The 25,646-nt window shown below is 42.4% G+C and overlaps 1 protein-coding gene across 2 annotated transcripts in view; it reads right to left on the reverse strand.

Moving 5' to 3' along the window:
• LOC139531257 (uncharacterized) overlaps window positions 1-25,646 on the reverse strand; it is an 84,509-nt gene that overhangs the window by 18,137 nt on the left and 40,726 nt on the right. For both annotated transcript variants that reach the window (XM_071327801.1, XM_071327800.1), the window contains exons 7-12: window positions 21,406-21,565; window positions 20,718-20,857; window positions 12,107-12,233; window positions 2,829-2,864; window positions 2,548-2,669; window positions 1,937-2,066 (exon numbers count right to left, since the gene is read on the reverse strand). In XM_071327801.1, the coding sequence (XP_071183902.1) occupies window positions 1,937-2,066; window positions 2,548-2,669; window positions 2,829-2,864; window positions 12,107-12,233; window positions 20,718-20,857; window positions 21,406-21,565 (715 nt within the window). The remainder of the gene's footprint in view (window positions 1-1,936; window positions 2,067-2,547; window positions 2,670-2,828; window positions 2,865-12,106; window positions 12,234-20,717; window positions 20,858-21,405; window positions 21,566-25,646) is intronic.

The following is a 25,646-nucleotide window of genomic DNA, read 5'->3' on the forward strand; positions in this document are numbered from 1 at the left end:
GTCTAATTATTTTTACTGCTCTAGGGACATAACTATTGCTTGGATAATCTTATTTACTATTATGTATTGACTTCTTTTTCAGTCTTTATGTGGTGCGCACTGCACAGAACACTGAAGGAATTATCACAGAATTTGACACGAAAATAAAATGTCATTCATTCATTCATTGAAGCGCACTTCCTATTTGCCAGTCAAGTGCATCGGCAACTAGGCAGGCTTCAGCACGTCACACACCACTTTGCAATGAGCTGGAGGCAGTATGCATTTAGAAAACATATACTTAATTGTTTGAAACGGAATCTTTTAGTAAATATTATGAGCCATATCTTACCTCGCGTCAAAGTAGCATAGCCAAAATGCAACCAAACGTGCAGGCAATTATTTTATGATTAATCTCCTCCACCCATTGAAACCAGTTTCCTATTTCTCTCATGTTCTATTGGTTTTCAAATCAACTGTCTTTCATTGCCCAGCAGCCAAAGGTACAATCCTAATCATATTAACACCCCAGGCTAGTTGTCTTTAGATCTCCCCTCTCTAAACATTTCTAAAGGATATTTTCATCTCTGTCTCGTGAAACAGCTCACATGTGCAGTGCGCTTTTGACAACAATGTTTTCCTGCTAATTGCATTATGGAACAAACATTTGAGCATAGTCTACTGCCTTGTGTGCATTGCTGCCCTTATCATGTGAATAAATCATATTTTATCAACATTTTAAGCTAAACGTTCCGATTTGTTTCATGAGCCTCATTGTTTTTTTGTTTTTTTTTCAGGATGTAGCCTAGACCTGTAGGAATTTGGGCTCTATCATCCCACAACTGTCCCAGAGTCCGTTTGGATTAGGCTATTGATTTCCTCACACAGAACGACAAGCTGACCAATAGAATAGGTAAGCTTTTCTACTATGGTGGATAGTAGATTGACATTTACTAGTGATTTTACTGTTCATTACTCCTCTTGTTGTCTGAGGAAAAGTAAACATGGACAGTTATTCTAACATCTTCAAATTGCGCATCAGAATTTGGTAAGAAGGACGCACACTGTTGCATCCTGGAGTTGCATGTTCTGTTAAGATGAATTACCATAAACTAAATGTGATTTCTGTCATTCCGAGTGTAACAGTATAACTTTAGACCGTCCCCTCGCCCCGACACGGGCGCGAACCAGGGACCCTCTGCACACATCAACAACTGACACCCACGAAGCGTCGTTACCCATCGCTCCACAAAAGCCGCGGCCCTTGCAGAGCAAGGGGAAACCCTACTTAAGTCTCAGAGCAAGTGACGTAACTGATTGAAACGCTACTAGCGCGTACCCGCTAACTAGCTAGCCATTTCACATCCGTTACACTCACCCCCCTTTCAACCTCATCCTTTTCCGCAGCAACCAGTGATCCGGGTCAACAGCATTAATGTAACAGTATAACTTTAAACCGTCCCCTCGCCCCGACACGGGCGCGAACCAGGGACCCTCTGCACACATCAACAACTGACACCCACGAAGCGTCGTTACCCATCGCTCCACAAAAGCCGCGGCCCTTGCAGAGCAAGGGGAAACCCTACTTAAGTCTCAGAGCAAGTGACGTAACTGATTGAAACGCTACTAGCGCGTACCCGCTAACTAGCTAGCCATTTCACATCCGTTACACGAGCACAGTGGGTGAACGCCCTATTGAGGTTAAGCACCCAATGCATATGGGTCCGGTAAATTTCTTAAATGTCCGGTAAATTAAAATGCTGCCGGTCAAATGTCCGGAGCCACATTTTCCTAAGGAAACCCTGCCCAACACATTTAATTGACTTCCCTCATTCTTTCAAATCAAGTGTCGGCTTCCAGGATTGGCTTTGCACAGGTACACATTCCCACATTGGCCACATATACTGAATACATGTTAAACTGTAAATAACCATATCATTAAAACCCTGTAACTTACTGCCTGTAAGAAGCGGAAGGAGAGCAGCAGAGGGTGATCGGCTCCACCCAGATCTGCGCAGTCACTGTATTCTCCCTCCTCCAGTAAATACTGCCATCCTGTGTAGTCCTCTCCAGTGTAGCCCACCCATCTGTCAAAAACATAGGTCACAGGTCAAACCACAGCTAAATACTTCTACCCACACAGCTTGAATAGGAGCCTGGGTGTCAATGATACAGTGATGCTGATAACAGTGTCTTAGATGTGGATATTCCACGTGAGTTACTGCAAAGGAATGCCTTGGACAAAAAGCAGTGATATCTTTATTGTTTGGTTGATCGTGATGTTTGAGGTTTTTGAGATGTTACAATTGAAATGTTATCCCTCCCTGTAACACACCAAAGCATGCGCACGCGCACAAACGCACACTTACATATGAACACACACTTACCTCCAGTTCTGCATGGCTCATGTTTGCACAGGGAGGTGAGCTACATTTGCTCTATATGACAGTAAACTACAGTAGAGGTAGCGTTCCAGAGTAATCACATGACCAGCAGATTGTGAAACTGTTTTCAGCAAAAAGACACACCTTATAAAAACCTTAAATCAAGTATGTAGCTTGGACTCACACTCCACCAATGACCCGTAGCGACAATGCTCCCTTCAGCCCAGCCACAGCTCCCAGACTGGGGGTGTGGCCTCCCAGCTCTCCGCCCTGCCCCTGGAAGTGCGGCTGCTCGAACACCAACAGCTATAAAAACCCAAAACTATATCTCAGGCACTTTTTAAATTAATTTACTTCCATTATCATTATAATTCATCATCATCATCGGGCAAAGTGATGTGATTATTTAACTGCAGGGTATAGGGGTTTATGATGTACTTTCACTATCGATAATGTCTTGCTTACCTTAGGATCCAGAGGTCTCCTCACTCTGAGTCCACTCTATCAGAGAGACACAGAACACAATGAAACCTAACCTTGATGAGAACAAGGCTCAGTCATATACAGTGCATTTGAAAGGTATTCAGACCCCTTGGATTTATTCACATTTTATTGTGTTACTGTGCGATTAAATTTGATTTGATATATTTTTTTGTCAACAATCTACACAAAATACTCATGTCAAAATGGAATATTTTTTAAATATTTTTTAAAGATAAATTAAACATTTTGAACTAAAATATAGTCGTTGCATAAATATTCAGCCCTTTGTTTAGGAACGGCTAAATTAGCTCAGGAGTAAAATGTGGCTTAACAAATCACATAATAAGTTAAATGGACTCACTCTATGTGAAATATTAGGGGTTGAAATTGTTTTTGAATGACTAACCCTTCCTGTGTCCCCCATACATACAACATCTGTAAGGTCCCTCAGTCAAGTATTGACATTCAAACAGATTCAACTACAAAGATCAGGGAGCTTTTCGAAACCCTAATAAATAAGGGCAGTGATTGGCAGATGGGTAACAATAACAAATCAGACATTGAATATCTCTTGAAGCATTGTCAAGTTAATAATTATGCTGTGGATTATGTATTAAACCCCCCAGACACATCAAAGATACAGTCGTTATTCTGAACTGGGCTGCAGGACAGGAATGAAACTGCTCAGAGATGTTACGATGAGGCCATTGGTGATTTTAAAACAGCTACAGAGTTCAATGGCTATGATGGGAGAAAACTGAGGATGGATTTACAACATGGTAGTGACTCCACAATAATGACCTAAATGACAGTGAAAAGAAGAATACAAATATACAGAATACATATATTCCAAAACATGCATCTTGTATGCAACAAGGAACTACAGTAATACTGCATAAAAAACTAAGGATGACAATTTTTGTCCTAAATGCAAAGCCTGGGGGCAAATCCAATACAACACATGACTGAGTAACTGCTTCTTTATTTTCAAGCATGGTGGTGGCTGCATCATGGTAAGGGTATGCTTGACATCGGCAAATACTGGAGAGTTGTTCAGGATAAAAATTAATTGGATGGAACTAAGCACAGGCAAAATCCTAGAAGAAAAACTTATTCAGCCTACTTTACACAAGAGACTAAGAGAGGAATTCACCTTTCAGCAGGATAATAACCCACAACACAAGGTCAAATCTACACTGGAGTTTCTTACCAAGAAGACAGTGAATGTTCCTGAGTGGACAAGTTACAGTTGACTTAAATCTGCTTGAAGATCTATGGCAAGACTTGGAAATTGCTGTCTAGCAATTATCCCAAACATCTTTACAGAGCTTGAAGAATTTTGAAAAGAATAGGCAAATATTGCACAATACACTTACCCAAAAGACTCACAGCTGTAATAGATGTCAAATGTGTTTCTACCATGTATTGAATCAGGTAGCTGAATACTTATGCAACCAATATATATTAGTTATTTGATGTTTATTAATCTTTAAAAAATATTATAATTTTTCTTCCACTATTACATAATATTTTGAGTAGATTGTTGACAATAAAAGACAAATCAATTTTAATCCCACTTTGTAACACAATAAAATGTGATGAAATCCAAGGGGTCTGAATACTTTTGCAAGTGCCTTCAGAAAGTATTCATACCCCTTGACTTAATCCACATTTTGTTGTGTTACAGCCTGAATTCAAAATTGATTAAATATTTTTTTTCTCACCAATCTACACAGAATAGCCCATACTGACAAAGTGAAAACATGTTTTTAGCAATGTTTGCAAATGTATTGAAAATTTAATTCAGAGACCTAATTTACATAAGTATTTACACCCCATGAGTCAATACATGTTAGAATCTCCTTTGGCAGTGATTACAGCTTACAGTCCTTCTGGGTAAGTCTCTAAGAGCTTCCACACCTGGATTGTACAATATTTGCAAATTCTTCTTAAAAACATTCTTCATGCTGTGCCCAATTGGTTGTTGATCATTGCTAAATAGCCATTTTCAAGTCTTGCCATAGATTTTTTCAAGAGGATTTAAGTCAAAACTGTAACTAGGCGACTCAGAAACATTCAATGTCGTCTTGGTAAGCAACTCCAGTGTATATTTGTATTTATTATGGATCCCAATTAGCTGCTGCCTTAAGGCAGTTTATACTATTTTAAAAACATTACAATACATTCACAAAAGATTTCACAAAACATTAAGTGTGTGCCCTCAGGCCACTACTCTACTACCACATATCTACAACACAAAATCCATGTGTACGTCCATGTGTACGTGAAACATAGTGCGTATGTTATTGTGTGTGTGTATGCATGTGCCTGTGCTTGTGTCTCTTAACAGTCCCCGCTGTTCCATAAGGTGTATTTTTATCAATTAAAAAAAAAAAAATGATTCTACTGCTTCAGTTACTTGATGTGGAATTGAGTTTCATGTAGTCATGGCTCTATGTAGTACTGTACGCCTCCCATAGTCTGTTCTGGACTTGGGGACTGTGAAGAGACCTCTGGAGGAATGTCTTGTGGGGTATGCATGGGTGTCTGAGCCGTGTGCCAGTAGTTCAAACAGACAGCTCGGTGCATTTAGCATGTCAATACCTCTCACAAATCCAAGTAGTGATGAAGTCAATCTCTCCTCCACTTTGAGCCAGGAGAGATTGACATGCATATTATTAATGTTTACTCTCTGGGTACATCCAAGGCCCAGCCGTGCTGCCCTGTTCTGACCTAATTGCAATTTTCCTAAGTCCCTCTTTGTGGCACCTGACCACACGACTGAACAGTAGTTCAGGTGCGACAAAACTAGGGCCTGTAGGACCTGCCTTGTTGATAGCGCTGTTAAGAAGGTAGAGCAGCGCTTTATTATGGGGACATACTTATCCCCATTTTAGCTACTGTTGTATCAATGTTTTGACCATGACAGTTTACAATCCAGGGTTACTCCAAAAAGTTTAGTCAACTTGCTCAATCTCCACATTATTCATTACGAGATATTAGCTGAGGTTTAGGGTTTAGTGAATGATATGTCCCAAATACAATGCTTTAAAAATATATATATATTTAGGACTAACTTATTCCTTACCACCCACTCTGAAACTAACTGCAGCTCTTTGTTCAGTGTTTTGGTCATTTCAGTCACTGTAGTAGCCGACGTGAATAGTGTTGAGCCAGTGGCATGTCGTTAGTAAAGATTGTCGTTAGTAAAGGCAGCTGTCTAGAACAGCTGCCCTGGGAAATTCCTGATTCTACCTGGATTATTCTACCTGGATTATGTTGGAGAAGCTTCCATTAAAGCTTCCATTAAAGCACACGCTCTGTGTTCTGTTAAACAAGTAACTCTTTATCCACAATATAGCAGCGGGTGTGAAGCCATAACACATAGTTCATTCGGAAAATATTCAGACCCCTTGACTTTTTCCACATTTTGTTAAGTTGCAGCCTTATTCTAAAATGGATTACATTTATTTTTCTCTCTCATCAATCTACACACAATAACCCATAATGACAAAGCAAAAACATTATATATTTTTGGAAATGTATAAAAAATAAACAACTGAAATATGACAATTAAATAAGTATTCAGACCCTTTACTCAGTACTTTGTTGAAGCACCTTTGGCAGCGATTACAGCCTTGAGTCTTCTTGGGTATGACGCTACAAACTTGCCACACCTGTATTTGGGTAGTTTCTCCCATTCCTCTCTGCAGATCCTCTCAAGCTCTGTCAGGTTGGATGGGGAGTGTCGCTGCACAGCTATTTTCAGGTCTCTCCAGAGATGTTCGATCGGTTTCAAGTCTGGGCTCTGGCTGGGCCACTCAAGGACATTCAGACACTTGTACCGAAGCTACTCCTGTGTTGTCTTGGCTGTGTGCTTAGTGTCGTTGTCCTGTTGGAAGGTGAACTTTCGTCCCAGTCTGAGGTCCTGAGCGCCTTGGGGCAGGTTATCAAGGATCTCTCTGTACTGACTAGTCTCCCAGTCCCTGCCGCTGAAAAACATTATGGGGCATTGTGTGTAGATTGATGAGGGAAAAAAGCAATTGAATCAATTTTAGAATAAGGGTGAAAAAAAAAAAGTCAAGGGGTCTGAATACTTTCCGAATGCGCTGTACATTGTGTCTTCCAACGCCCCTGGGATAATGTACATTTGCTGAAGCATTAGGACACAGTGACACAATGGTAAGGTTTAACTGAGCTGGGCTTGGGTCATTGTCTCAACGCAGACGTATAATGCTGTGAAAGGATCCAGGAACCCAAATGATTTGGGTGGATCCCATCCTCCTTATAAAACAAGCTTTGTATCCAGAAGGTATCAAAATTGTCAATAAATGTTACATCCACAGGGCTGCAATAGTCTCGTGGCCAGTTATAGAAGGATCAAAGTCTGCTGAAACGTTCAATACCACGATTTAGGGAGGGCAGAAGGCCAGATATTATGGTTCGTTTGTTGGTGTCAAGCAGAGACCCAATCAGTTCTTTAAAATCCATCTTCAGCTGTTCTGAGCTGCCCTTCATAATGTCATTGAATCCAACATGAACTATGATAGACTCAATTTCCTGATGCTTGTTTAAAATGTTTGGGAGCAGCGTATTGATGTCCTGTACTCGTGCTCTTGGATAGCACAAGGTTTTTGCTCCAGGGACTGAGATATTCTCACCATTGAACTGCCCAATACAACGGCCGGAGAAGGGAATGGAGAAATCCGCCCATTCCTACCCCTCATACAATTTGTTGAACCTTTCACGGGTCCACAAGAAGCAGGATAGCGTATGCCCGCTGCGCCCGGCGACAGGTCCAGACCTCCCACAGCAGGCAGTAGTACACTGTCAGATCCAGAGAGAAGGAAAGGAGCCGAACTCGACAACAAAGCAGCTGCTGGAGTCAGCGCCTTTGCAGACACAGGCAATCCCAGCGATGAAGGCGGAATTTGTCTCCCAGAGTCTGTTGGAAAGCAGACTGAACCAAGTTTTCCTCTAGGATTTGCCTGTGCTTAGCTCTATTCTGTTTCTATTTATCCAAAAAACTGCCTAATCCTTGCGGATGAAAAGCATGCCCATAACATGATGCAGCCACCACCATGCTTGAAAATATGAAGAGTGGTACTCAGTGATGTGTTGTATTTGCTCCAAACAGGACAGACGTTAATTTATTTGCCACATTGTTTGCAGTTTTACATTAGTGCCTTATTGCAAACAGGGTGCATGTTTTGGAATAAACTCAGCAAAAAAAGAAACGTCCTCTCACTGTCAACTGCGTTTATTTTCTGCAAACTTAACATGTGTAAATATTTGTATGAACATAACAAGATTCAACAACTGAGACATAAACTTAACAAGTTCCACAGACATGTGACTAACAAAAATGGAATAATGTGTCCCTGAACAAAGGGAGGGACAAAATCAAAAGTAACAGTCAGTATGTGGCCAACAGCTGCATTAAGTACTGCAGTGCATCTCCTCCTCATGGACTGCACCAGATTTGCCAGTTCTTTCTGTGAGATGTTACCCCACTCTTCCACCAAGTAACCTGCAAGTTCCCGGACATTTCTGGGGGGGATGGCCCTAGCACTCACCCTCCGATCCAACAGGTCCCAGACGTGCTCAATGGGATTGAGATCCGGGCTCTTCGCTGGCCATGGCAGAACACTGACATTCCTGTCTTGCAGGAAATCACGCACAGAACGAGCAGTATGGCTGGTGGCATTGTCATGCTGGAGGGTCATGTCAGGATGTGCCTGCAGGAAGGGTACCACATGAGGGAGGAGGATGTCTTCCCTGTAACGCAGAGCGTTGAGATTGCCTACAATGACAACAAGCTCAGTCCGATGATGATGTAACACACCGCCCCAGACCATGACGGACCCTCCACCTCCAAATCGATCCCGCTCTAGAGTACAGGCCTCGGTGTAACGCTCATTCCGACGATAAACCCGACTCCGACCATCACCCCATGTGAAACAAAACCGCAACTCGTCAGTGAAGAGCACTTTTTGCCAGTCCTGTCGGGTCCAGCTACGGTGGGTTTGTGTCCACAGGTGACGCTGTTGCCGGTGATGTCTGGTGAGGACCTGCCTTACAACAGGCCTACAAGCCCTCAGTCCAGCCTCTCTCAGCCTATTGCGGACAGTCTGAGCACTGATGGAGGGATTGTGCGTTCCTGGTGTAACTCGGGCAGTTGTTCTTGCCATCCTGTACCTGTCCCGCAGGTGTGATGTTCGGATGTACCGATCCTGTGCAGGTGTTGTTACACATGGTCTGCCACTGCGAGGGCGATCAGCTGTCCGTCCTGTCTCCCTGTAGCGCTGTCTTAGGCATCTCACAGTACAGACATCGCAATTTATTGCCCTGGCCACATCTGCAGTCCTCATGGCTCCTTGCAGCATGCCTAAGGCACATTCACGCAGATGAGCAGGGACCATGGGCATCTTTCTTTTGGTGTTTTTCAGAGTCAGTAGAAAGGACTCTTTACTGTCCTACGTTTTCATAACTTTGACCTTAACTGCCTACTGTCTGTAAGCTGTTAGTGTTTTAACGACCGTTCCACAGGTGCATGTTCATTCATTGTTAATGGTTCATTGAACATGCATAGGAAACAGTATTTAGTCCCTTTACAATGAAGATCTGTGAAGTTATTTGGATTTTTACGAATTACCTTTGAAAGACAGGGTCCTGAAAAAGGGACGTTTCTTTTTTTGCTGAGTTTGTATGATCCATCCTCAGTTTGCTTCTATCAATGCCATTAAACTCTGTAACTGTGTAACGTCTGCATCCAACTCACACCCTCAAACACCTAGATCCCCTGAACGCAACTCACTCCCCAGATCCCAATCACCTGAAATCTAATCACCTGTTCACACACCTGTATGTCATTATCACATACTATTTAGTTCAGGTCTTTGCACCCCATCACTGTGAGGTATTGTTTGTTTTGTGAGACACGTCTTTCGGAACGCTGTAGTTCCCCGTGATTTACTCGCGCGTATGATAGTTTTTGCCTGCCTCACCTTTGCCTATTCCCTGCCTGTACTTTAGCCCATCGGATTTCCTGTTATCTACAGTTGAAGTCGGAAGTTTACATACACCTTAGCCAAATACATTTAAACTCAGTTTTTCACAATTCCTGACATTTAATCCGAGTAAAAATTCCCTGTCTTAGGTCAGTTAGGATCACCACTTTATTTTAAGAATGTGAAATGTCAGAATAATAGTAGAGAGAATTATTTATTTCAGCTTTGATTTCTTTCATCACATTCCCAGTGGGTCAGAATTTTACATACACTAAATTAGTATTTGGTAGCATTGCCTTTAAATTGTTTAACTTGGGTCAAATGTTTTGGGTAGCCTTCCACAAGCTTCCCACAATAAATTGGGTGAATTTTGGCCCATTCCTCCTGACAGAGCTGGTGTAACTGAGTCATGAGTCATTTCTATGGGATTGAGGTCAGGGCTTTGTGATGGTCACTTCAATACCTTGACTTTGTTGTCCTTCAGCCATTTTGTCACAACTTTGGAAGTATGCTTGGGGTCATTGTCCATTTGGAAGACACATTTGCGACCAAGCTTTAACTTCCTGACTGATGTCTTGAGATGTTGCTTCAATATATCCACATAATTTTCTTTCCTCATGATGCCATCTATTTTGTGAAGTGCACCAGTCGCTCCTGCAGCAAAGCACCCCCACAACATGATGCTGCCACCCCTGAGCTTCACGGTTGGGATGGTGTTTTTCAGCTTGTAAGTCTCCCCCTTTTTCCTCCAAACATGGTCATTATGGCGAAACAGTTCTATTTTTGTTTCATCAGACCAGAGGACATTTCTCCAGAAAGTACGATCTTTGTCCCCATGTGCAGTTGCAAACCGTAGTCTGGCTTTTTTCTGAGGTCTTGACTGATTTCTTTTGATTTTCCCATGATGTCAAGCAAAGAGGCACTGAGTTTGAAGGTAGGCCTTGAAATACATCCACAGGTACACCTTCAATTGAATCAAATTATGTTAATTAGCCTATCAGAAGCTTCTAAAGCCATGACATAATTTTCTGGAATTTTACAAACTGTTTAAAGGCACAGTCAACTTAGTGTATGTAAACTTCTGACCCACTGGAATTGTGATACAGTGAATTATAAGTAAAATAATCTGTCTGTAAACAATTGTTGGAAAAATTACTTGTGTCATGCACAAAATAGATGTCCTAACCAACTTGCCAAAACTATAGTTTGTTAACAAGAAATTTGTGGAGTGGTTAAACAACAAGTTTTAATGACTCCAACCTAAGTGTATGTAAACTTCCGACTTCAACTGTACCTATTGCCTGATCTCCCAGACTACATTACTAGCCTTTTCCCTGCCTGTACTGTTGCCCTTTTGGCCCCCCTGTGTATGACCTTCTGCCTGCCCCTGGACCCAGCTACCTGCTGCGCCCTGTGCTTGAAACCAGCTCTCTGTCTCCCCTCGTGTTCATTACAAACTGTTTTAAAGTCATCCTTGGTCTCATGGTAAAATCCCTGGATGTTTGCCTTCCTCTCCAGCAACTGAGTTAGGAAGGATGCCTGTACCGTTGCAGTGACTGGGCATATTGATACATCATCCAAAGTGTAATTAATAACTTCACCATGCTCAAAGGGATATTCAATGTCTGCTTTTATAAAGCAGACATAGGTGCCTTTCTTTGTGAGGCATTGGAAAACCTTCCTAGTCTTTGTGGTTGAATCTGTGTTTGAAATTCACTGTTCAACTGAGGGACCTGACAGATAATTGTATGTGTGCAGTACAGACATGAGGTAGTCACTAAAAAATCATATTAAACACTATTATTGCACACAGAGTGAGTCCATGCCATTTATTATGTGACTTGTTAAGCAGAATTTTACTCCTGAACTAATTTAGGCTTGTCATACTTGAATACTTATTGACTCAGGACATTTCAGCTTTTCATTTTTATGGGGTAGGCCAGTGACACAAAATATTTATTATTTTATCCTTTTTAAATTCAGGTTGTAACACAACAAAATGTGGAAAAAGTCAGCGGCAACAAATACTTTCTGAAGGCACTTTATATTTCTGAGAGACATTGAAACATAGCCTATTACATTGAAGAAATCCTATGGGCTAATTTTATCGGTTAAAACTGTGCCAATTTCAAAATCAAATATAAATTCCTTTCCTGCATGGATAGCATTGAAGTGGAATTGAGCCCAAACCCGACCACAGCCAAGCAATGTCAGCTGACTCGGAGTGGTGTCACCTTGGTCAAACCTTACCATTCTGAGGGGTCTCAGTGACCTCACAGCAGCGACCTGGGGATGACCAGCGCCAGGTGTTGGGGAGCCACCTGCTTCCATAATCGCATAGTTCCCATGGAAACCAGGGTTGTCATAGGCAAGCCAACTAAGGTGGAAAAACAAGATTAAGGCATTAGAAATGAGAGGTCCAGGTAATCTAATCTCTCTTGTTTTCTAAGCAGATGCTTTGTTACAAGCATCTGGTGTCATTGTTTTCAAGTTACAGGTAAACATGATCCATTTATGTCAGTGGAGGCTCCCCAGAGGAGGAAGGGGAGGACCATCCTACTCAGGGAATTTCAGAAAAAATGTAAATAATGAAACATTAAAAAAGTTATATTTTTCGATAAAACTACACAAAATATATTCACTTCACCAAATACCTGATTAAAACAAAATGTTTTGCTAGCACCATTGTGCAGCCAGAGGACAGCTATTTCCCGTCCCCTTCTGGCTACATTGACTTCAATACAAAACCGAGGAGGCTACTTCCATAGACCTACATGGTAATTATGACCACTTCCGGAGGACGTCCTCCAAGCAATCATAGCTTTTGCAATATGAACTGACATGTTGTCCATCCAATCATAGGATTAGGATCAGAGAACGAACCTAGTGTGGTGTATTGGGGTTGTGCCACAGAACATTTTGGGGGTTCTATGTGTTGAGTAGCTTGGTGAGTTGGTGACATGTTGGATGGAGATTGAGAGTGAAGCATTAGTTGAGCATAGTTGAGCATTTTTAGTATATCATTCAATTCAAATGAGCTTCTTCAAACTACAGGAGACGGAGGAGGTAGATTATATAATGTTTAATCGGTTTTAGAACTTCATTTTTGTGTGGAGGCAAATTGAAATAAAACGAAAAAAATGTTTACCCCTTTTTCTCCCCAATTTCGTGGTATCCAATTGGTAGTTACAGTCTTGTCCCATCGCTGCAACTCCCGTACGGACTCGGGGGAGAGGCGAAGGTCCGTCATCGGAAACACAACCCAGCCGAGCCGCTTCTTGACATAATGCCTGCTTATAATGCTACAGCCGCACAAATGTGTCGGATGAAACACCATACTCCTGCCGACCGTGTCAGCGTGCATTGCGCCCAGCCTGCCACAGGAGTTGCTAGAGCGCGATGGGACAAGAACATCCCTGCCGGCCAAACCCTCCCCTAACCCGGACGACACTGGGCCAATTGTGCGGCGCCCCATAGGTCTCCCTGTCACGGCCAGCTGCGACAGAGCCTGAGCTCGAACCAGGATCTCTAGTGGCACAGCTAGCACTCCGATGCAGTGCCTTAGACCACTGTGCCACTCGGGAGGCCTCAAATTGAAATAAATTGAACTGACTTAAGTTTCAAGTAGCTATCTACCAGAGTGCAGTTTTCTCAGCCAGAATGGCTAGCTAATGCTAACAACAATGTTGTGGATTAATTGTTGAAGAACCCTTTTCATTTCTATCTCAAGGCCATCAGACTGTTAAATAGCCATCACTAGCACAGAGAGGCTACTGCCTACATACAGACTTGAAATCATTGGCCACTTTAATAAATGGATCACTAGTCACTTTAATAATGTCACTTTAATAATGTTTACATATCTTGCATTACTCATCTCATATGTATATACTGTAATCTATACTATCTATTGCATCTTAGTCCATGCCACTCTGACATTGCTCATCCACATATTTATATATTCTTATTCCATTCCTTTACTTAGATTTGTGTGTATTAGGTATGTGTTGTGAAATTGTTAGATATTACTTGTTAGATATTGCTGCACTGTCGAAACTAGAAGCACAAGCCTTTGGCTACACTCGCAATAACATCTGCTAAACACGTGTATGTGACCAATAACATTTGATTTGAACAGATTTAAGCTCCTTTGAAAATGGACGAACGTTTGCATACTCAAACTGCGCAACAACAACAAGAAGGTAAGAGGAAACAAGGTCACAAGCAGCTTATCGGCAAGAGTTGGCTTTCACTGAAGGGCACGATGACAGGGAAAGGGCATCTACCAGGAGCTTGCAGAGGTAATTGCTCATTACGATGCTTTACCTGCTGAGCATATGGAAGTTCTTACTGTCTTGTCTGGCGTGTCGAAATCAATTCAGAATGATTTGATTGCTTCCATCGCATCATCCAATAAAAGTCCGATTAAAAAGAGAGCTTGACTCCAAACAGACACAAGCAAAAACTCTTTACATAACTCTGACATGCTGTATGGGATGAAAACGAGACGATTTTTCAGTCTGATCAACTTTAGGCCACTGATAATAGAAGCTGCATACAGCATATGTGCCCTGTCCATCTGGTCAGGGTAAACTCATTTGTAACGTTATGTATTTATAGTCTATTTGTTTGTCAGGAGAAAATGTGAATGTGATCAAATTTGGTTTATAATCAAACTTGGGCTGGCTTGGCTGCCTATACCTTTTGAATCCACAATTATTAACTGGAATGAATCAATCAACATAATAGTGACGACATAGATTGTGAGTAAATGTTTAATTAGGCCTACAGTTGCATAGGCCTGCATGGTGGAAGCATTCATAAAGCAGCCTCAGTGAGTTCTACTGTCCATCCGTTATAGTCTTTCTGTCTGGGTAGAGGAATCTCCCCTATTAGTCTAGTCTAAATGTATAAGGTTGCTGCAGTTTGACAGGGTTTTCATCCTCCCCAGGGTCAGGAGTTTTCACAGGAGTTTTTTTTACACGTCATCTGAAAAACTGGTCCCATAGCCCGTATAAAACATTTTTACACCTGGTTAATCACTGTCATCCCCTATAGGGTCCGGATTTTCCTGGTTATGTTCCAAGATGAGGAAGAACTCCCCACCTCTATTGTGCCATCAGTCTGCTTGCAGTTGTCAGTTATCGTCAGGTATGTGGATGATCAGGGCTTTATTCAGGAACGTTTCTTGGGCTACTTTGATGTGTCAAGTGAGCGAGATGCGCAGTCAGTGTTCGACTTTGTGAATTCTGAGATGTCGGAGTTTAACTTCATGGAGAAACTTGTTGCCCACACCTATGATGTGTCTGGTATTTGTATTTACAAGTCCCTTCCTGTTCCCTGATTAAGAGGTGATGACCTCTCCACTCCACTACCACGGTCAACTCTCTCCTGACATTAACTGAAGCCACGTCTCATGTGCCCTCTCATCCACTGGCACATTGAATGTTTCCACTCCAAGCACTGTGAGCAGACCTGTCAATTTTATGTCATTACTGTATGTAGAGTCAATCATGTACACAATCATATTATTACACATCAATGATTAACCTCCTTGCTTGGACAAACTCAATCCCCGAGCTGACAAGGTAAAAATCTGTCGTTCTGCCTGAGCAAAGCAGTTAATCCACTGTTCCCCGGGCCCCGAAGACGTGGATGTTGATTAAGGCAGCCCCCCGCACCTCCCTGATTCAGAGGGGTTGGGTTAAATGTGGAAGACACATTTCAGTTGAATACATTCAGTTGGACAACTGACTAGGTATCCCCCTTTCCATGATGGGCCTGTCCTGCACTGAAGCCAAGCCTCTGAACACCTCAACTCATGCCTCATACCCTCATTCAATCACTGCTGTGATCCCTTCCCAACACTGTGTAAGTAGCCCTCTTATTCACAGCAATATTGTACTATAAATGTCTTTATTAAATGCTTTAGGTTAAAATAATTGGTCCGATGGTTTTTTAAACACAGTTTGTTGTCTCCATGCAGTCCGCATCTATAACGTGTCTTCCATCCTCCTCAATTTTCCAAGTCACCAGCCTCCACTGATTTATGTGGCACCGCATTTATGGAGGCTTCTAAGTTCATTGTTTTATGCATGAACTGTATGAATGCATGATCAAACACCAATACTTGGGATATACAATGAGTATACAAAACATTAAGAACACATGCTCTTTCCATGACATAGACTGACCAGGTGAATCCAGGTGAAAGCTATGATCCCTTATTGATGTCACTTGTTAAATCCACTTCAATCAGTGTTGAGGAAGGGGAGGAGACAGGTTAAAGATCGATTTTTAAGCCTTGAGACAACTGAGACATGAATTGTGTATGTGAGCCATTCAGAGGGTGAATGGGCAAGACAAAATATTTAAAGTGCCTTTGAACGGGGTAAGGTAGTAGGTGCCAGGCGCACCGGTTTGTGTCAAGAACTGCACTGCTGCTGGGTTTTTCACGTTCAACAGTTTCCCGTGTGTATCAAGAATGGTCCACCACCCAAAGGACATCCAGCCAACTTCACACAACTGTGGGAAGCATTGGAGTGAACATGGGCCAGCATCCCTGTGGAACGCTTTTGACACCTTGTAGAGTCCATGACTCCGACAAATTGAGGATGTTCTGAGGGCAAAGGGGGGGGGGGGGGGGGTTGCAATTCAATATTAGGAAGGTGTTCCTAATGTTTAGTATACTCAGTGTACATTGAGAACTCTCACACTGTATGTACAGTGCATTCGGAAAGTATTCAGACCCTTTAACTTTTTCCACATTTTGTTATGTTGCAGCCTTATTTTAAAATTGATGAATTTCCCCCCCCCCTCATCAATCTACACACAATACCACTTAATGACAAAGCAAAAAAAGTTTTTAGATATTTTTGCACATTTATTAAAAATAAAAACAGTTTTACATAAGTTTTCAGTCCCTTTGCTATGAGCCTAGAAATTGAGCTCAGGTGCATCCTGATTCCATTGATCATCCTTGAGATGTTTCTACAACTTGATTGGACTTCACCTATGGTAAATTCAATTGATTGGACATGATTTGGAAAGGCACACACTTGTCTATATTAGGATCTATATAAGCAAAAACCAAGCCGAGACAGGATTGTGTCAAGGCACAGATCTGGGGAAGAGTACCAAAACATTTATGCAGCATTGAAGGTCCCCAATAACATAGTGGGCCCCATCATTTTTAAATGGAATAAGTTTGGAACCACCAAGACTCTTCCTAGAGCAGGCCGCATGGCAAAACTGAGCAATCGGGGGAGAAGAGCCTTGGTCAGGGAGGTGACCAAGAGCCTGATGGTCACTCCGACAGTCACTTCTGGAGGAAACCAGGCACCGCTCATCACCTGGCCAATACCATCCCTACGATGAAGCATGGTGGTGGCAGCATCATGCCGTGGGGATGTTTTTCAGCGGCAGGGACTGGGAGACTAGTTAGGATCGAGGGAAAGATGAACGGAGCAAAGTACAGAGAGATCCTTGATGAAAACCTGCTCCAGAGCGCTCAGGACCTCAGACTGGGGTGAAAGTTCACCTTCCAACAGGACAACGACCCTAAGCACTGTCATGACTTTCCCTCCTGGGCGAGGATCAAAGAGAGCCCCCCCTCTCTCCCACCAGAGGGGGGGGGGGGGTGTTATGACTTTAACGACCGGTCGTAAACTTTCTCTCTCTGGACCCGCAGTATTGAACAAAGGAATCTGATGTGTGTAGAGAGAGAATCTGCAGCCAAAACTCCATCATCCACAAGTGGATAATGAAACAATGTTTCTAACATAAAGAATGTGGGAAATGGTTGGTGAGGATCCAAACAATAATCATGTCATATCATTTGTTGTTTTGTGATGTCATTAAAGATGGTATAGCAAGATAATGGTAACTCTACAAATCTATACATCCCAGTTATCAGATTTATATCTAAATGTTGTGAAACTTATATGATTAAATATGAAACTATTTTGAAAAGATAGCAATATGATTTTAGCCTTCTAAATTAGATAATTGTTGTCATTTAAAGTTTTACCCAGTCAGTAACCACGCCCACGTGGGCACAGACATTATGCCAAAAGGATGGAACGCCCCTTTTTCCAGAGTGCTTATAAAGGACTCCTAATGAAATTTACAACAGACCAACGTGACCGACAGCGTGAGCTGAATGTTACGAAATGGTTAGAAACTCTCAACACGAGTGAAGAAGAAAACCTCTGGAGACCAAAACATGCCGGGTTGCTGCCAGTGTGTAAAGTTGTCCTAGCTGTACCCTGAATAATGAACCATTGAGACCAGAGAACGTGAGGATCATCCACACATTGAAATGGTTTAAAACTACCAGACCAGAAAACGGTAAGACTCTGAAACTCTCGAGTGAAGAAGATAAAGACTACATCGGAACATTCAGTCTGCAGCTGTTTAAGTACTTTAGTCTAGTAAACTCGACCAAAGACCACTGCGTGGGTAACATTTGAAGGATCCAGTCTAACGAAGACGAGAGGGGAAGAACATTTCCCTCTGACCACCATGTGGTACATCTGAAGGATCGAATCTAACGAACACTCCGAGACAAAGTAGCCTACTACAACTACAAAGGACATTGCGACCACTGGTGGACAAACCAGAGACTTCTGTCGAACGACTCCCCATAGACGGACCGGGCGATTTCAACAGAGAGAGACGACAAAGACATACAAGCGTAAATATATACATTGCAATTATTTTCGAATGAGCGGTCGTTCATGTTATATTCACATTCCCATGAGCATAGTTTTCTGACTGTATGTACGATGGGTCCCTCTCTGTCTCTCCCGCTCTTTCTTTCCCCACCCCTCTCTATTGTGTAACAAGCAGTCATATCGGGTTAGTCCACTAGGGACTTTTCATTGCATTATGTTAGTAATCAATTCAACCTATACTGTGTGTGTGTTTATGTATTTCTGTGTGATTATTTAGTTAGTTAGTAAATAAATAATTATGCCAATTTGTGTATCGCTGAATCATCATTTAGACTAGGGTTCATGCAGATTTACGAGGTCAACGACGTCAGAATGAGACTGATATGAGGTAATAATAATTAATAATGGACTGTTATTGAGAGATAAGAGGTATTTATATTTTTAGAGTTTAAGTCAGGAGATAGTAACTCGTTTAAATAACGTTTTCCTTGGTGCCCCAAGATTGCTAATGAGTTAATTGTTACATTATTAATTTAATCACGTAATAACTAAACATAGTTAATTGATTTGATGAAACAGTCATCACATTAATGATAGTCACGTCATGACAGCACACAGCCAAGACAACTCAGGAGTGGCTGCAGGACAAGTCTCTGAATGTCCTTGAGTGGCCCAGCCAGAGCCCGGACTTGAACCCGATCTAACATCTTTGGAGAAACCTGAAAATAGCTGTGCAGTGAAGGTCCCCATCCACCCTGAGAGAGCTTGAGAGGATCTGCAGAGAAGAATGGGAGAAACTCCCCAAATACAGGTGTGCCAAGATTGTAGCGTCTGAATAATTATGTAAAAGTGATATTTCAGTTATTTATGTGTAATACATTTGCAAAAATATATAAAAACCTGTTTTTGCTTTGTCATTATGGGGTATTGTGTGTAGATTGATGAGGGGAAAACAATTATTTAACGCATTTCAGAATAAGGCTGCAACTTAATTAACAAAATGTGGAAAAAGTCAAGGGGTCTGAATACTTTCTGAATGCACTGTATACAGTACATTTTCACTCTTATTTTTTTGGAAGATGCTTCATTATTTGCCAGGAAAACTATAAAAACTAATTGTAAAAAATAAAAGTAAAACATTTTTATTGTAAAAAAGAGTAATGACTAGTAGAATTCAGTGACATTTTTTTTACCTGCTTACTGTAACATGTTAGATTTTTTAGAAGACCTCGACATTGTTGTTGCTATTTTTTGTGTGCTTTGTGTATATGTTGTACTGTGTTATGCTGTTGTTGGTGATTGTGTGTGTTTTGTGTGTGGTATGTTGTTGTTGTTGTTGTTGTTGACTGTGATATATTTGAAATTGAAAAATATTGTATTGGAAATCTGTTGATATGGAACAACCAAGATGCCTTGATCTTGTAATATTTCAATCTGCTTCAATGCAGACCGTGCAATAGGTGGTAGTTGAACAATATATAACTATTTTAATGGACGCCAGACAATGTTGACCTTGTAAATCTTGTAAAAACGGCTAATGACCTGGAGTAAATCCTGGCATGCTTCCAAAACATTTAATGTTTGCTGTTGTTGGTTCATCAATCAGTCAGAATTATCAGAGGCTGCTGCATCATACTATGGCAGTCATATTCCGATCCTAAATCTGCCTTTCTTCTACCGTAAATGTGGGTGTGTTTGTGAAGTTTTACAGAGTCTTTATTGAGGAATTACCTCAATAACTAGGCTACCTCACTACCTCCACCCTGAAGTGGGTCATGCGAAAACTTCCTTTCTAAGTGTTCATTCCTGAACTGGACAGGGCGTCACTTCTACTTATATAATAGCACCCTATTCTCTTAAACATTCCTGTAATACCCAATGTTTGTGCTTTATAAACACTTTGAGCAGGAAATTGACTTTCCTAGCAGGTGCATGCTAGCAGCTGGAGCTCAATGACCCAGCAGAGAACAATCCACCCAAATTCAGTAGAAACAATATAGACGCCGGTTGGCAAGGACACGTCTTCTCAATGAGTAATTTCCCCCGTTGTTTTAGCAATGATGGCGCTTCCTATTTGAGTCTATATAGCCTTAGCTACTGAAGCTCTCTCTCACACAATGGCAGTGAGTTCCTCTACACAGTTACAGATACCACTAACAGGCTAGGAATAGGATAGGGCTCCTCACCAGCCAGACTTGACAGTCAGGTTTGACAGGTGGATAGGTCCACCACGTGTTCCCAAGATGTCCGCTTTCGAGTGGAGATGCTCCGTGGCTCCTCCTGGCGCTCCGATCGGAAGCAGATGAATTTCTGGAATGCCGTCATCCTGAACGGTGAGAGAGACACAACAGCATTCCCTCAACATGTGGAGACATTCCTCCACACACCGCTCTATCAATCCTACTCTATCAGGCCCCACTATAATGCCTAAGGCTGAGAGGGGAAGATAGAGAGGAAGAAAGAGAGTGAGAGAGAGAGAGAAAGTCTGAGAAATAGAGGAGAGAATGAAAGAAGGAGGGATAGACAGAGAGACCCTGGTCCTCTACCAAAGCTTCAGTGTCCTTCCAGCTCTGTGCTTTTTGGCATTTCCCCCCCTGTTGTATCCTTTGAGACTACAGCTTGGATACACTGTTCACTTTACAACTGGTCTCTCTTCTATTTGTAACAGTGACAGGTTAGTTGATAACTACAGAAAATCCTATTCAAGCCATGCCATTTAGACGGAGAGGATTAATTAATACAATTTATGATTGACTGGGACCGGAGACTACTGGGAGGTGTAAATAATGGAACCATTGTCTCCCAATAAAAATGTTGGAGGGAAATCACTAATGGCACTTGACACTGTAATTTAATGGTAATAAATATACTCACTTTTACTAGTCTTCTGATGGAGCCGATGGTGATGCTGGTGGGCTTGTTCTTTATCCCCTGCCTGGCCTGCTGCTGGCCTGGTTGGTGGCTCAGTACCGTCTCCCCTTCCTCCAGTAGCACCCAGGGACCCTGGAACCCTGGCTCCCGGTACAGCAGCCAGCTACGACACACACACACACACTGTGTGAGCACCCACTTCAATCTCACTCTCTCTCTCTCTCACACACACACACACGCACTCACACTCTCATTCTCTCTCACCCATTAAGCACAAAAAGAGAAGCCAGCCACCAACTGACCACACAGAGCACACACAAACAGAGCAGGGGCATTGCCATGGAAACCTTGGTGACAGGACCTAGAATTCAAAGACCCCCCTTCACACCCTACCAGTACAGACACACACCCAACACAACAACAGCTGGTGATTAAAGTTACACGTCGAAGAGAAGATTACAGCACTGTGCTGACACTAATGGAAATCAATCTGGCAATCACAAATGTTTTTTTTCTTCTGTTGAAATATTAAAAGCTGCTTACTCATGCCCCTGAACAACAGGCCCACAGCTCACAGTAGGGGGCATGGGGAAACCAAGCAGAGTCCTTCAATAGTTCAATATCCCTGCTGAGACTTGACCAGAACACTGCCTTTTATCTGGGGTTAAACTTGCCAAGTCAACAAATATTGTGGATTCTGAAAATAACACAGCGGTGTGATGTGTGCAGTGTAAACAACACTATTGTGTGTGTGTGTGTGTGTTTGTGTCGCCAGTAGCCCATAAACAAGTATTTCCAGGGACTTTTCCCCATGTTAATCATTGCCCCCTTCCATAAATAATCTATGTGGATGGTCAGGAACTGCTTTGAAGCGGTAGGAATCTGTCTATATTGACTCAGACAGACAGGGTTCTCCTAAAAGGCTTAGGCTGCTTTCACTGATTATACATCCACCATGAGAGACAGAGATCAATAGCTCCTGATAGGATAGGCTGCTGGGTTGAAGCCCAAGGAGGAAGCATCTCACGAGAAAGTAAAATCCCTCATAACTAGCATGTAGGAGAAACCATTTGTGGCTCACGCCTTCACTGATGAACTTGAACTGAATTCAAAACTTTGAATGACCAACAATCTGGGTGTCCAGAAGGGGTTCTGTAAGAACCGCTAGGAGTTTGCTGGGTCAGGTAGTTGAGAATCTGTTGAACTTGAATAAGTCAACTTGTAAAGTAGCTCTTGTACTGCAAATCAAAACTAGTTGGGGAAGAACGGAGCGGTCGTACACATTACTTCCTCTGTGGACCGTAGAGGGAACAATGGGACGCCAGTCGGTTGGTTAACCCGAGAAGTGGATGGGGGAGAACACACACAAGCACAACAATGAAGCTGCAACGTGACTCGCTTTCTTTCTCTCCACCACTCTTGTGGACAGGGGAGAGAGCTCCCACTCACATGGTCTGAAAGCTGCTTTGCCTTTCCCACTTTATGTTCGGGAATGACGGTTTGGTGTAAATAATACAACAGGACTAGGGAAAGGGGGGCTGAGCCAACGTACTAGTACACAAATGGAAGGTGGGCCCATTCATTAAGTATGAGATGTTGCGTAAGGCACCAAACTTTCACTAGTGATGGCGCGCAGAGTCGAGTGAGCCTGCCTTTGCGTGAGTCGTTTGACAAAAAGCACACGGCGGCAGAACATGTTTGCAAGACTGAAGGTTTCTCGTTCTGCATCCATTAAATATGAGTAGAGTCTTACAGCATTGCACACATCTACCAGGCTTCTCTGTATGTAAACCTGCTCTGCCTCAGGCAGAGAGGCACAGAGACTTACTGTCATGTGCATTAGTTAAACCTAGTGCGGCATGATATGAATATTAACAACTAAACTTATTGCTAGTATACAGTGCCTTCGGAAAGTATTCAGACCCTTTTACTTTTTCCACATTTTGTTACGTTACAGCCTTATTCTAAAATGGATTACATTTTAAAAAATCATCAGTAATCTACACACAATACCCCGTAAAGACAAAGTGAAAACTTTTTTTTGCAAATGTATTAAAATGTATAAACAGAAATACCTTACTTAAGTATTCAGACCTTTTGCTATGAGACTCGAAATTTAGCTCAGGTGCATCCTTTTCCATTGATAATCCTTGAGATGTTTCTACAACTTGATTGGAGTTCAACTGTGGTAAATTCAATTGATTGGATATGATTTGTAAAAGCACACATCTGTCTATATAAGGTCCCACAGTTGACAGTGCATGTCAGAGCAAAACCAAGCCATGAGGTTGAAGGAATTGTCCGTAGAGCTCTGAGACAGAATTGTGCCGAGGCATAGATCTGGGGAAGGGCACCAAAACATTTCTGCAGAATTGAAGGTCCCCAAGAACACAGTAGCCTCCATCATTCTTAAATGAAAGAAGTTGGGAACCGCCGAGGATCTTCCTAGAGCTGGCAGCCCGGCCAAACTGAGCAATCAGGGGAGGGCCTTAGTCAGGGAGGTGACCAAGAACTCGATGGTCACTCTGACAGAGCTCTAGAGTTCCTCTGTGGAGTTGGGAGAAACTTCCAGAAGGACAACCATCTCTGCAGCACTCCACCAATCAGGCCTTTATGGTAGAGTGCCTAGGCGGAAGCCACTCCTCAGTAAAAGGCCCATGACAGCCCACTTGGAGTTTGCCAAAAGGCACCTAAAGACACTCAGACCATGAGAAACAAGATTCTCTGGTCTGATGAAACCAAGATTGAACTCTTTGGCCTGAATGCCAAGCATCACGTCTGGAGGAAACCTGCCACCATCTCTACGATGAAGCATGATGGAGACAGCATCACGCTGCGGGGATGTTTTTCAGCAGCAGGAACTGGAAGACTAGTCAGGATCGAGGGAAAGATGAACGGAACATGAAAACCTGCTCCAGAGCACTCAGAACCTCAGACTGGGGTGAAGGTTCACCTTCCAATAGGACAATGACCCTAAGCACATGGCCAAGACAACGCAGGAGTGGCTTCGGGACAAGTCTCTGAATGTCCTTGAGTGGCCCAGCCAGAGTACAGACTTGAACCGTATCGAACATCTCTGGAGAAACCTGAAAATAGCTGTGCAGCAACACTCCCCATCCAACCTGACAGAGTTTGAGAGGATCTGCAGAGAAGAATGGGAGAAACTCCCCAAATACAGGTGTGCCAAGCTTGTAGCGTCATACTCAAGACTCAATACTGTAATCGCTGCCAAAGGTGCTTCAACAAAGTACTGAGTAATGGGTCTGAATACTTATGCAAATGTGATATTTCTGTTTTTTATTGGTAATACTTTTGCAAAAATTGCTGTTTTTGCTTAGTCATTATGGGGTATTATGTGTAAATTGATGAGGGAAAAAAGCAATTTAATCAATTTTAGAATAAGGCTGTAACGTAACAAAATTTGGAAAAAGTCAAGGTGTCTGAATACTTTCCGAAGGCACTGTTTTTTAGGCAATGCTTTTTAGCTTTTCCATCATGAAATATAAATGGAAGCACCGTCTTTTTCCAACTGCAGTAGTAAGATGATATGGAGCTGATAGTACATTGATGTACAGTGTTTTTCCTATATTAAACTTAGCATCGGCGCACCACCGCACCAGTGCAGTGACGGCAGTGTTTGTGTGGCTTATTACGCAACCCTTATGATTAACAGTGCCGCCTCACAATGTGATTGGCTTGTGGCATGATGGAACATGTATCACATTAAAAGAAGGTCTTGAGAGGGTAGATTAATCAACACACAGGTCTATCAATGGGAGCGAAAAGCGATAAATTACCCAATCACCACCAGCCCAGGAGATTACCCCCCCCCCCACACACACACACACAGTGGGAAGGAACATATGGGGGCTCAGAGGAATCAATCACGGTTTAAACTAAATGTTCTGATTTGACATAAGCTACACTTCCTAAGCCTCATGTTCAGTAATAATAAGGCTATTTTTCAGTGAGAGTGCATGAGTCAGGTAGGGAATGGATGAGACAGGGGTATTAGCCCAAAGCAGAGGATGATGCTACAGAAGGGCTGGCTCCTTCTGAACCAGGTGGGCTATTTTACAGGGGACTTAATCAAGTTTGACAGATTTTCAACTACCTGCTTCACCAAACTCTAGGCCTTGATCCGACAGAAACACTTCTGGAAGCCTAGACTGTTGGGTCATTCAAAGATGTATATACAACTTCATAAAGAGCATCCTTCCTCTTTTAGGAGTGAGCAACCTTAA

The sequence above is a fragment of the Salvelinus alpinus genome, chromosome 1 (assembly GCF_045679555.1).
Source record: "Salvelinus alpinus chromosome 1, SLU_Salpinus.1, whole genome shotgun sequence".
Classification (NCBI taxonomy): domain Eukaryota; kingdom Metazoa; phylum Chordata; class Actinopteri; order Salmoniformes; family Salmonidae; genus Salvelinus; species Salvelinus alpinus.